The sequence below is a fragment of the Callospermophilus lateralis genome, chromosome 12 (assembly GCF_048772815.1).
Source record: "Callospermophilus lateralis isolate mCalLat2 chromosome 12, mCalLat2.hap1, whole genome shotgun sequence".
Taxonomy (NCBI): domain Eukaryota; kingdom Metazoa; phylum Chordata; class Mammalia; order Rodentia; family Sciuridae; genus Callospermophilus; species Callospermophilus lateralis.
The window spans coordinates 109,493,541-109,507,111 of record NC_135316.1 but is presented as its reverse complement, the minus strand read 5'-3'; the positions used below and the strand labels follow the sequence as shown (position 1 = coordinate 109,507,111).

The 13,571-nt window shown below is 45.8% G+C and overlaps 1 protein-coding gene across 4 annotated transcripts in view; it reads left to right on the top strand.

Annotated features, from left to right (window-relative positions):
- The first annotated feature begins 3,728 nt into the window (after nt 1-3,728).
- Cars2 (cysteinyl-tRNA synthetase 2, mitochondrial) overlaps nt 3,729-13,571 on the top strand; it is a 41,212-nt gene continuing 31,369 nt past the window's right edge. For 2 of the 4 annotated variants that reach the window (XM_076872643.2, XM_076872642.2), the window contains exons 1-3: nt 3,729-3,942; nt 4,139-4,189; nt 7,761-7,878. In XM_076872643.2, coding sequence (XP_076728758.2) covers nt 3,743-3,942; nt 4,139-4,189; nt 7,761-7,878 — 369 coding nt within the window. In that variant the 5' untranslated portion in view covers nt 3,729-3,742. The remainder of the gene's footprint in view (nt 3,943-4,138; nt 4,190-7,760; nt 7,879-13,571) is intronic. The other 2 variants (XM_076872644.2, XM_076872645.2) reach the window with 2 other exon arrangements.

Below are 13,571 nucleotides of genomic sequence, written 5' to 3'. Positions count from 1 at the left end.
TTTACCGCTGGGGTGCGCATTCCCTGGACCCGTAGGTTATTTTGTGACGTGGATATTAGGGCAGCAGAGGAGACTGGATTGAGCTGTATTTTGAATTGGATTGTTCACATTGGAGCGTTGCTGCGGTGCTAAAGGACGAAACGAAGTTTCATTTCGACCACACGATTCATTGGCCCCTGGTTAGCACAAAACACTGTGACGTGTGGGAAGAGAAACATGAAGTGAATAAAGTGTAGAAGGGGGTGCAAGGTTGAATTTTAAATATGCCTTTTTCGCAAAGAACATGTAAGTAACTTAAAAGCACAATAGCAAAAAAGAGAACCTGTCTAGGTTCTTTTAATCCTAGCAGTCATTGGCCTGAGAATGAACAGTTTTTAATCTGGACTCAAGAATAAAGGTTAGCAAGAATTTATCCCATTCAAAAATAATCTAGCTGGCCAGGCTCAGTGGTGCAGGGCTGTGATCCAAGCTGCTGGGGAGGCTCAGGCAGTAAGATGGCATATTTTAGAGGCTGACCTCAGTAATTTAGCAGGACCCTGTCTCAGAAAATAAAAAAGGCTGGGGATGTAGCTCAAGCACCTCTGGATTCAATCCCCAGTATCAGAAAACAAAGATAAAAAAAAAAAATAAGCTGGAGTTAGAACTAGCTTATTTTTCAAAAAGTCACAATACTATCTGAATAATTCTTCTTCTTCGTGAACTTCACAGATGCATAAACCAAAAGGCTTCTTATTCATTCAACTGGAAATATTTGAGTAGTCCACCACGTGCCAACTACTGTTTTATGTGCTTGGAAGACAGAAGTGAATAAGCAGTTTGACCTCCATAAAACAATTAATCCGCCCCTTAGGGTAAAAAGTCAGAAAGTGTTTTCTGAACATGCCTAGAATACCAATAGATAAAATAACCATTTATCTTGCATTTTAAATATGGTACTAAGGAACAGTGCTCAATTTTTGAAGAATCCTGACTGTTTCAGTTTTGCTTTGTGGTGTACTACTAAACTACACATTAAAACTTTTTTCTAAAATTACATGTCAGGCTAGAGCAGTTGTCTAGCATGTGCAAGGCTCTGGTTCCATCCCAGGCCCTGGGTTTGATCTCCATCACAATAAGTAAATAAATAAACAAGATTATGTTTCTAGTTTAACTAAAAGCATTCAAACCTATGAAGAAATGAATGTACAGTTCATGTTTTGAGGTGGGCTGGGGCTGTAGTTCAGTGGCAGAGTGCTTGCCTAGCATGTGTGAGGCACTGGGTTTGATTCTTAGCACCACATTAAAAAGAAAAATTAACAAAGTCATGCTGTCCATCTACAACTTCAAATATTTTTTTTTAATCAATAACTAATCCATCTTAAACTTGAAAGTCCCTAAATGATATGTCACCATAATCTCCTCTACTTTGGATTTTCATGATTTTGCCTTGAAAGAAAATGGACCTGGGTGTGGTGGCACATCTCCATAATCCCAGCGGCATGAGAGGCTGAGGCTAGAGAATTTTAAGTTCAAAGCCAGCCTCAGCAAAGGCGAGGTGCTAAGCAACTCAATGAGACCCTGTTTTTAAATAAAATACAAAACAGGGCTGGGATGCGGTTCAGTGGTGAGTGCCCCTGAGCTCAAATCAGGGTACCCCCCACTACTCCCAAAAAATGAAAATGTAATCCTGAGAACTATATTTTATTGTCATTAAGGACTAAAAAATGGCATTAATAATATTTTGGAATCAATTTTAATTTATTCTGACCTAGATTAGGCAGGATATGGCTTCAAATTAACAGATTCTCTTTTTAGTTATATGTGCTAGTAAATCGTCCGAGTCACTGTAGTATTCATTGTGCAAAAACAATATTTTTCATCATTAAATATTAGATTTTATTTATCATTGCTTGGGGATTCCCAAAAGTTGTAAGAAAAAATAGAATTGGTGCCAGTCAAAAGCTGAATACATTACTAGTTTTCTAAAAACAAAAGATATCATTGTTAATTTAAAGTCATGATTTTCTTAGGCCAATCCAAATATGCCACCTAGCCAGATTAATTTTTTTTTTTTTCAGCTATCCAGATTCATGTGTAGGATTTGGATGTCAGTGTTATTAAATCTTTTTTTCCCCCAAACTTCTACTGTAACTCTTTTCTCTGGATTTCTCATGCATCCCAGCTTTTGTTTGTTTGTTTTGGAATTTGGGATTGAACCCAGAGTTACCACTGAGCTCCATTCCCAGCCCCTTTCATTTTTTATTTTGAGATAGAATCTCACTAAATTGCTTAGGGCTTTCTAAATTGCTGAGGCTGGCGTCAAACCTGCAATCTTCCTGTCTCCACCTCCCAGATTACCGGCCCAGCTCTTGTCCTTTTTTTTTTAAAACTGGCATTTCTCTGATTAGAATCAAAGCTTTCTCTATCTGGTATTTTACTGCCCAATCTTCCTCTCTCCTAAGTGGACTTCATGACAGACTATAATTCAGCAACATTCAACGAGTCCTTTTCTGAATTTAGTGCAGTGTTTAAAAATAATAAGTTAAAAAATTTTCAATCTCTAGGAGAGAAACATACACATTTCACTAGAAAGAAACAAGAGACAATTACAAAATAACATCAAGACAAGTATTGCACTGGCAGTGAGGAAGTGGGGTATTCCAGAGAATTTACAACAGGTATGGAGCATGAAGGGTTAGCAAGATGTATTTGGGCTTCTAATTTGGTACAATTTAACTTTGTGCACGAGAACATTCGACTATAGTTTAGCTTGAAACAATTGCAGAGTTGGATTCCAGGACCTTGAGAAAAAAAATTTGAGTACTCTAGGAACACATTTGTTTGTCTCTACTTTGCCTTTTAAGAGAACATAAAACTAAAAAAAGAACTGAAGAAACTGTTGTTTTGAGAACTGAAAAGCAAAGGGATTTTTTTTTTTTTTTAGATTGTTTTGCAAACTGTCAACAGGGGCACATTTGTCGATATTATTTGAAAGTAACTCTCAGAACATTTTTGTTCTCAAAGAATGGATGATGGCTGTTTTACTGTTAAAATGAATCCCAAGCAGGCAGTTCCTGCTACATGTACTTGATGAATGGGAAGGTCTTCTAGTCTAGTCTTTCATCCAGAGACCCCCAAGAGAGCTCTGAGGCACTTTTGTACTGTGTGTGGGGCTGCACGTTGTATTGTGATGCAGACATGCTGTGTGAATGTTGGGGTGCAGTGTTAGGATACATACATTCTGCATGTAGGGTGCACATTTTCTTGGGATGCATACATGATGCATGTTAAGGTGCAGACGTGCTTCGCGGGCCGGCGAGGTCCAAAGGTCCATCTCCCCTCGCTGCGGCCGCGGGTTCGCCGCCGCGGAGAGGCCTCTGAGCCCGGGCTCGCACTGCGTCCCCAAGGGTGTGCAGCGCGACCTGCGCTAGGAGGGAAAGCGCCGCAGGCCTGCCTATCCCTGCAGCCCTCCCGCCTCTCCGCCCGCCTCTCGCCCCACGCCCCGGCGCCGAGGCCAGCCCCGAGCTGGGGCGGTTGCCACCTCCTCTTCCGGCGGCGGGCGGGGCTCTCCCGGGGTGTGGCCTGGGCGGGCTCCGGGCCGTTTCGAGCTGGTGGGCGAGGCCTCGGTAGGCGGGGCGAGCCTCGGGCTGGCTTTGCGGAGCCTCTGGAGGGACAGGCATGGCTCGGGCTGGTGGGCGGGGATCCAGGCGGCGCGCTGTGCCTGCGTAGCCTGGCGCGTCTCAGTCCCTCGCCCGCCGAGGACATGCTACGGACGCGGGCGTTCGGCCTGCTCGCCCGCCCGCTCCCAGCCGCGCTGGGCCCGGGGCTGAGCCGGACGGCGTGCGAGGGGCGCGGGCGGGCCTGGTTACAGCCGGAGGGCCGCGACACGGGCGTGCAGGTGTACAACAGCCTCACGGGCAGGAAGGACCCGCTGATTGTAGCCCGCGCGGACGCCACCTCCTGGTGCGCGGGCTGGGCGGAGGGCTGTGCGGCTTGCGGGCGGGGTCGGTGGTCTGTGCGTGGAGGACAAGTGCGGTGGGCAGCGCTGCCAGCCTGGGACCTGGGCACGCGCAGCGCAGGTTGCCTGAAGGGCGTGCGTGTGGGGTCCTGCAGCTGAGAATGCAGGTGTTTCACGTGATGGGTCTTAACTTGTTCCCAGGTATAGCTGTGGACCAACTGTATACGATCACGCACACCTTGGCCATGCTTGGTGAGTTTCCTGGATTTTAGTTTTCACATGTCAAGGGACCATTTATTTGGGAAAGAATAAACCTTTACGGGCTTTTAAAATCTCTAAAGTGACAATTTAAGGGTACTGAATAATTACTAAATTACTACATCCCAGACTTCGTGGGAAGAACAGTAATAGTTTCATTTGGTTTGAGTAGTAATTCAGGGAGGCAGTGTGGAGTAGCTGCTGTAGGGGCAGAGGAGGCAAGGCACTGAAGACAGCAGGAAACAGTTTTATTTGGCTGCGGCCAGGTTCAGAGGCCACAGTTTTTGCTGTAATCAATTAATCCCCTGAACCTCAAGTTCAGGTAGTTTCATATACCCAGAATGTAAGGGGAGGGGCTCAGAAGTTCACAGCCTGCAGAAGTTCTCATAAAAGCAGCTTTTCACTGTTCTGGGCAAGTTAACCCTTCAAGGACAGTGCCTGAGAAGGGGAGAGCTTCTTCACCCCTTCCTTTCCTCCCCTGCCAGCTGTTACCATGGAGCCCAATTGGTAACTTCTCTTATCTTAGAAATGGAGACATCTCTGTGAAGCCCAGCTCAAGGCCAGAGGCCTTGTTAAAGGATTTTTTTTTTAATCACATTTTGCAATTGCAAACACACTTCTACAAACTACTATATTAGATACACGTTTGTGAAAAACAAGTAAAGGGGCCTTCAGCACCTGGAGTACTGATCTCTTCCAGGTCAGTGGCCAAGTAAAATAGAGTAACAGGAAAATAGGAAGTTTAATTACATTGAACTTTTGCTTATAGTCTTAAATAAATCAATTGTGATGAAGATTTTTGGAGAAGCTTAGTTAAGATTTTATTTTTTGGAGGAGGTGGGGTGCCACTACATAGTAAAAAGTTTTGGAATTAGGTGTTTGTGTCAGGGCTTTGGTGAGATCAAGAGGCCAGCGTGTGTTGGGGGAGGGGGTGACATTTATTAGCTTCCTGGCATTGGATAACTCACTTTCTTGCTCAAATCCTAGTTTCTTTCATTTTTCTTGTGGTACAGGAGATTGAACCCAGAGGCGCTCTACTATTGAGCTACATCCCTAGCCCTCTTTTTATTTTTCTATTTTGAACCAGGGTCTGGCTAAGTTGCTGAGGCTGGCCTCCAACTGGCCATCTGGCCCTCCTACCTCAGCCTCCTGAGTTGCTAGGATTACAGGTGGGCCAGGCTTCAATCCTGGTTTCATCATCTTTGAGATGGGGATGATAATATCCCATTCTTTTAAAAATCTTTACAGCAATTTTAGGACTGAATACTCATAAAATCCTGTTTAACTTGCACTTGCTGTGTGATGTGTTTTAAGGGCTCAGCCATTATTGAGGATGGTGGCCTTCCTGAGTCACACACTACGGAACATTGGAGCAGGGGTGTAGCTTGGTCTGCCTCTCACCATGCACTTTCCCTCTTGACATCATGGCTGTTATGTACTCTGCACACCTAGTGCCTTCAGAGGGACTGGGGAAAGCTAGGCCCATTTGCTCCACTGACATTCTCTTGGCCTGGCTGCTGTCCCTGCGGACTGAACTGAATGTGGCTGACAGGAGGTCCCCACCTCTTGCCCACTCCAGGCTCTTCACCTTCCTTCCCACATCTTAGGCCTGTGACTGTTTCAGTGGCTGTAGGCTTAATCATTTAATTTCATTAGCATGGCATAATTATTTCAGCACCAACAGAGCGGGGACCAGAGAGGGCCTGCTTCACAAGGCACTTGGAGCCTGGTCAGAGCTCAGCTCAACCAAAAGAGGCATCCAGAAGAGGTTGGCAGAGAAGTGCCAGTCCTGCTTGGGGAAAACAAATCAGCCAGTTTGGTTCATCTAGGGGATTGGAGGGGCCGGCTGGAGCCAGGCAGGGAGGGTGTTGCATTATCTGGTCCCAGCAGTTGAGATTCCGTCTTTTAGGGATGGAGTGGAGAGGAAGTGTCTCTAGTGAAAACTCTGGGAGTCCAAGGGACCTTAGCAGTCATCCAGTGGGTTTGGGATGTCATCACTCAATGCTTGGGGAGCAGGCTGCGAGTGACACTCCTGGCTCATGGCACTCCTGGCTGACACCGTGTGGTCGTCAGGGGAGTTACAGGAGGCCTTGGAGGCCTCTGGTTCTCTTTTTGTTTTTGCTTTGTTCTGTTTGTTTGTAGGTCTCTAGCTCTTGATGCCTGTGCATCTGACTTTGGCTGTCTGGCACTGCAGAGTGTGCATGCCCAGGAGCAGCTACCATGAATACAACCCACTTTTCAGCCCCTGCCAGTTCTGCCTTTTCCTGAGGGCACTTCTGGGGCTCAGCCTGAGTTCTGGAGTATGTCACCCAAGTCTTGTTGCCATTTGTTTTAGGTCCCTGTTAGTTGTTTCTTTTAAATCTCAATTCTGACCAGGCACAGTGGCTCATGCCTGTAATCTCAGTGGCTCGGGAGGATCACGAGTTCAAAGCCAGCCTCAGCAACAGTGAGGCACTAAGCAACCTATTGAGACCTTGTCTCTAAATAAAATACAAAATAGGGCTGGGGATGTGACTCAGTAGTCAAGTGCTCCTGAGTTCAATCCCTGATACCCCCCCAAATAATAATAATAATAATTTCAATTCTGTGGAGTCTTTTCCACCTCCAGAGGGCCATGGAGATGAAGATGGTAGCGATAGCTTGTGTTCTTTGGAGTTCATGCTGCCCGAGCGCCTGCATGCATAACAGTCCTGTGAGTTAGTGGAATTTTGCCCAGTTTATAAATAATCAGACTGAGCCTCTGAGAGGGTAAATATCTTGGCAAGGAGTTTTTGGAGGTAGTTTTATCATTATGGTCAAGCTCTGGCCTAACCTGTGTTTGTGTGTGCTTTAGGAGGAGACCATTAAAGTGCTAGGATTTTCTTTCTGGAGGAAAATGATTTTGTGAACTCAGATTTAGAGAGACTGCATGGATGATAGAGATGAGCATGAGATTAGCTGACCTGGAGTTTCAAGGTTGCTTTCATGGGAGAATAGCCTCGTGGTTTTCACATGTTTTTGCCCATTCAGTTCAGAAAAGAGTACAAGCCTTGAGTTGTTAAAATGCTTCTAAACTCTCTTGGTTTTAAAATCTGACTCACTTCAGCATGGCAGATAAACAAGCTGCTGGTTTTGCATTTCTAGAATGTTTCATATTCTTAGGAGTAACCTGATGCATCCCTAAGAGGATCGCACTTGTCCTGTTTATGCATTTCATGTTAGTGAGAAACTAGAACTATTCTAGAACATGAACAAGAATAGCAAAAACTCTCAGTATTATAACTACCTTATAAGATTGTATTATGAGTGAATTTTTATACATTTAAATAGATGTAAATTCACTCAACAGCTCTAAAACTAAAAAATGCTAACATTGTGTCCTGAAGTTGATGCAATTCCATTGTCAGCTTTTCCTGAGGGACCCCGTCAGTCAGAAGGCTGTTCCTTGTACTAGCCCCATTTGGCCATGGCTTGTGTTACTCAGTTCAAGTTAGGTAGCAGGATGTTAAATTATAATGCACTTTTTCAAGGATAATAATAATGGTTTTGCGCAATCTAAAGAGAGCCCAACATTTTTTTCTTTCAGTTCATATGTTAGATTTGATATAATTCGAAGGATCCTAACCAAGGTTTTTGGGTGCAACATAGTCATGGTGATGGGTGTTACAGACGTGGATGACAAAATCATCAAAAGAGCCCATGAGGTAAGCACAGAAGGTGTCTGTTCATCAACACTTGCTCCATCGGTGGCAGCTGCTTTTTTTCCTATTTTACAAGTTGTTCTCACACCTTGTCATTCATACGTGGCCCAGTAGATGTGACCATATTGTAGTGGCTAGGAAAGGCAGTGAGACCTGTGGAATGGTGGCCCCGAAGCCTCACTCCACAGGGATGTCCTACGCGCCCTCACCCTGCAGGGAGGCGATGCTCTCTCCCCCAGGCAGCTGGCTCTTGGCATTGGGCGTCCTGTGTTTCTGCTGCTGGCGCCTTTCATTTCTGTTTCTTGATAGAAGGGGCTTTTGTACTGGGAACACTCTGTCTCTGCACACACTGGTTGGGTGGGGCAGAGCTTGTGCTTTTGTTAACACATTTTACTTAAGGTTTAAATTTTTCTTGAAAAATGTTTATAAAAATAAATAAATAAATTGATACCAGCTTAATATCATCATATGCAAAAAAAAAAGGTTATAAGCAAATAGCCTAGTCTTCTTACGTTTTGGTATAAAGTTGTGAACTTCATAACTTTTTAAAGCAAGATATAAAGCAAATACGAGAGGAAAATAAAGTAATTTTACTAATCAAAAAAATTTTTTTTCTTGAAAGACTGTCATCTGCAGAGTAACTGCAGGAACAGTACAAAGACTGCCCACACCCTGCCCAGGATTTCTCGCCATGACTCTGCTGTGTGCACTTTCATCTTCTCTTTGTGTAGGCTCTCTCCAGCTTGGTGCCCCTCTGCTGAACACACATTGTGACTCTTCCAGGAATAAGGACCTGCATTGTTACCCTGTGTCCCTCCCAGCCAGGAAGTGGGCATGATGCAGTGTGTTGATGTCGGGGGCTTAGCCGTCCCCGCCACAGGCCCATCCCAGGGTCATCTCCATCCCTGCAGTTCCTCCTTTCTCTTCTGGTCTAGGACCCTTCTGGAATCTTCTACCCTTTAGTTCCTGCGTCTGAGTTTCCCTCAGCCTGTAAAGGTCCTTGGTCTTCACCCCTTCTTTATCTTACATTCTTGACAGTCTCAAACTTGATAGGACTTTCACTTTGAAGGACATTTCTACATTTTACAGGGAAGGGTAGGGAGTATGGAAGAGTCTGCAGCTTGTGTAGACTTTGGGTCAGGGCCACAGGCCCTGGGCTTCTGGCTGCAGGCCCTTCCAGCAGGGCCTTGCAGGTGTGAATGGCTCAGGTACTGAGGCATTGGCAGCAAGCATGTCTTTCCTGCTCAGGTTGAGGGCCCCAACAAGGTCTGGTTCCACACCTGTCAGAGCCTCAAAAGACTTGGTGGGTGAGAATATCCTTGCCAGACAGGTGGAAGGTTGGGAACCTCCCTGAGCTCTCCCGGGTGCCTGGGGGTGCTGTGTCCTGCATATCACCTCTGCCAGAGGGCTTTGTGGGCCCTCAACTTTGTCTTTTCTGAATTCCTTGCTGCTGGGAATTAGGAATGTGTTCCCTCCCGCCTCCTCGGAACACTGTGCCTACTGGTATGATGGTGTGAGTGGCTGATAGTGCCGTCACGCAGCACAGCACGCATCCTCCTGAGTCTGATGAAGACCATCAGTGAGGCTGACCTCATGTTTTTGTGAACAGTTATCTTAGGATAGTTTTTCAGTACCTTTGCCTTTCAGTGCTGGTGCAAATACTTGTCACAGTGGGAACTCCCAACACGTGTGAGGTGGAGAGGCTCACTGGAGCCCTCGCCTAGCCCAGCCCCCTGGACAGGCAAAGTGCCCTCCTCTTCAGTGCTTCTGCAGACTGCCTGCTGGGTTTGGGGGTAGGGCTTGGGCTGGGTTTAATAGAGCACATATTCCTAGTAGTCTTCCAGAGTGGGACTTCCCTGAAGTCTGGCTGATTGGAAGCTGTCTGTCTTGGTCCATTCTGTGCTGCTATAACAGATTGCTGTATTCCTCCCTGTCCTCAGTTTCTCTTTCCAAGGTGTCAGTTACCCATGGTCAGCTGTGGTCTAAGATCTTAAATTGAAAATTCCAGAAATAAATGATTTACCAGTTTTAGCTTGTGCGGTGTTCTGGGCAGCATGACTGGAGCGCCCCCACACTCCACCTGCGCTCACCTGCCATCTGCCCATCAGGTAGACTGACAGGGGCTTGCCACTTGTGTTCAGCCATGGCCTCAAAGCCAAGAACACTTCGGGTGTGTCAAAGAGAAGCTGTGAGAACTGTTGTATTGTATCCTCATTTGTCGCTATAAACCTTTTACTTTGTGTAATATATAAATTAAACTCTAATATATGTATGTACATGTAGGGAAAAATCACAAATTAAACTTTGCCATATGTGTGTACATGTAGGGAAAGCCACAGTATGCACAGGGCTCAGTATACTGTGATTCCAGACATCCACTGGGGGGTCTTAGAACATGTCCGCATAGATAAGGGGAGTGTATTGTAGTTCTCTCCTAGAAATAGTGCCCCACTTCTATATAGTAATCACATCTGAAACCATGCTTAGGAGGACATGTTTTTCAGTGTTCAGCAAAAGGCTTTTTGAGAAAATCTGATGCAGACTGTTTTTATGTGTTTTTTAGTTGTAGATGGACACAGTACCTCTATTTTATGTGGTGCTGAGGATTAAACCCCCTGGCTCATTCATGCCAACAACCCAGCCCTAATGCAGATTTTTTGAAGGCAAAAATGACTTTTTTGTTTTCTTCCTATTTTTAGTAATGTAACACGACCTTTAGCTGGGTATGGGCCCCCGGCAGCAGCACCTTTACCCTGTGAGCACCGTCCTGCCATCCTGTCCAGAGCGCACTCGTCTTTCACACCTGAAAGTCTGTTCCCCCGACGACTCCCTGGCCTCTCCCCAGCCCCTGGAGCTCCCACCCTGTCTCTATGGACTCCCCATGCATGACACTGGCAGTGTCTGTTCCTTGGCAGTGGCTCACTTTGCAGAGCATCACGGCCTCACGCTCATCCATGTCCTCGCCTAGGTCAGCGCTCCTCCTTTCTGAGGCAGAGCAGTGTGGCTGTGAGGGTCACCACACTGGTTTCGTCCCTCTCCGTGGGCTGCTTCTAGTGCAGGTTTGTCATGATGGTTGATGTCTTCATGCCCTCTGCGCAAAGACTTGTTTTAAAAATATTTTAAATCACAACATTACGTGTTTTGGGGTGGGAAGGTAGTAGGGACTGAACCAGGGTCTCACACATGTTAGACAAGTGCTTTACCGTTGAACTACATGCCTTTAAAAAATAGATTTCATTAGAAAAAAAAAAAGTGAGACAGGGTCTCATGAGTTGTCCAGGCTAGCCTCAAACTTGATATCTTCCTGCCTCAGCCTCCTGAGTATCTGGGATCACAGGCATGTGCTACCATGCCCAGCTGCAACATCACACTTTTCTGAGTTGTTCCCTTGACTTTAATTCCTGGGGTGTATTTTCAGTTTGTCAGGGCTAAGCCCACAGATTTCAAATAGGTCTGCAGTAGGAGTCAAGAGGCCTGGCACATCTGCATGGCAGCATTCATGCTGAGAGAGTCATTCGGCTGTCTCCAGCTGTCTCCATGGTTCAAGCCCTCGCTCTCTTTGCTTCAGGATAAGGGGAGTCTATTGTAGTTCTCGCCTAGAAATAGCGCCCCATGCTTCCTGGAAAGAAGGTGGAATGTTCCAGAACATCTTGAGGCTCAGTCTGAGTGCAGAGGGCCCAGCATAACAGAGTTCCCTGTGGGGGAGAGCTCTAGCTTGAAGTGCCCCGGGGTGATGAGGGACAGCTAGGAAATAACCCAACGTAACAAGGACATGTCCCCATGTCAGCATTGTCTGGGATCCTGTCACAGTGAGAGAGCAGTTCTGTGCCAACATGTGGCGTGACTAGCTGCTCAGAAATTGAACTTTGTGGTGGAGTGGCTCAGTGGTAGAGTGCTTTGGGACACACAAAGAAAATTAAATTCAGTGGTTCGACTTTTAGAGTGTGATTCCCCTCCTTGACCTCACAGCAGTCGACTGGCATTCGTGTGGACGTTCTCTGTGGACAGGTTCCTGGGGCTGGGCTCCTGAGCCGGCGTGCCCCTTTGTGGATGGGGCGAGCTGTTGGTGTGGACAGTAGTTGGTGAGCCTCTCAGTGCATGTGTCCCTGGTGTCTGTGTGCACGGTAGTCCCGTCAGACTAGGTGAGTGGACACTCAGTTCATGTGGAGCAGCAAAAACAGCAGGAGTACAAAGACCCAAAGAAGAATGTTGAGGAGTGGTCCCACCACATGAAAACACAGTTAAAAGCCGAGGAGAATGCTCTGTTTTCATTTATTATTATTATTATATTTATTTATTTGCATTACTGGTCTGTAGTGAGCTGCGTGTGTCATTCATTCATAAGCGTTTGGGATGGATGTGGAGATGGTGTGCTCTGTGGACACATGGCCCTTTAACCCCAAGTGACCCAGATTCCGTCTGCCTCCCGCCCACTGCCCCAGCAGCCCCTGACCTGCCTTCTGTCCCTGTCAAGGCTCTGAAAATCAGATTGTACAGAACCTGAGAAAACAAGCAGTGGACCCCACGAGACAGTCCACGCATAGGCCCAATAATTAAGGGGGATCTGTTGTATGGTAAAAGATGGCATTTCAGATCCATAGGGGAAAAGGTAGACTATTCATTAAAAAGTGTTGACAGTTGGTTAGCCATCTGGAGAACAAAACATACCAAATAAGCCAAATTTGAGGCAGATTAAACATTTAAATCTAAAAGGAATAGATCCACAGATTACTGTAAGAAACCCCAGGACACTCCTAGAGCCTCAAGTAGGGGAAGGCTTTTCCCAGTTTTCCAAACCCAGAAGCCACTTCTGAGAAAAGATTCAGAAATACAAAAAATTAAAAAATGTAAAAATAAAAGGTTCTACATGCCATAACCTTAACGTTGAAAAAAGTTGAAACTTATATCACAGATAAAAGGTTAACTTCTTTTATATAAAATTACTTTCTACAAATCAATAAGAAAAAGACCACAACTCAATAGAAAAATGAACGGGGGAGTTAGAAGTCATTAAATAAGATTGGTTCCTAAATATGTGAGATATTCTAACTCACTCTAAATAAAATTAGTTTAAATTACAATTATAACAGAAAAGCCTTTGGGTGTTACAGGGACAGAGTCTAGAAGTTTGCCAACACTGTGCTGGTGAGGGTGCGGGAAGGAGATGACCTTGGTGTTGCTGGTCAGGTGTCAGTAGTGATTCCCACAGAGGGCACTTTGGCAATGGCCAGTCAAGTATGTGTGCATGCCCCCTCTGACCAGCATTTCCCATCCAGGTGTACAGCTCAGAGACGGTTGGGGGCAGGTGTTGTGAGATGTGTGTGGCTGCGTTTGTAACAGCAAAGTTGAGACTGCCCTTCTGCAGGGATGGGTTAAGTAGCTACCACACACCTGGGAGATGGGGTACAGGCAGCCTTTGCAAAGAACAGTGTAGCTCTGTCTGCAGTGCAGAGATCTGGGATGTCGTGTGCTGCTAGGAGAAGCCAGGAGTTGAGCAGGGTGGGCCGCATCTGACACACGAATTAGCCACATTCATGGTAGTGAGAACTGGCCAAGGTGTTTCCTGGGAGGGAAGCCAGTGTGTACCCTTTAAGTCATTTGAAATCTGGAGGTGAATTATCTATGCAGAAGAAGACATTAGAAATAGGTAAAGAAGAGCAACCTATAGATCTTTAGGTCCAAAATCACATAGTACT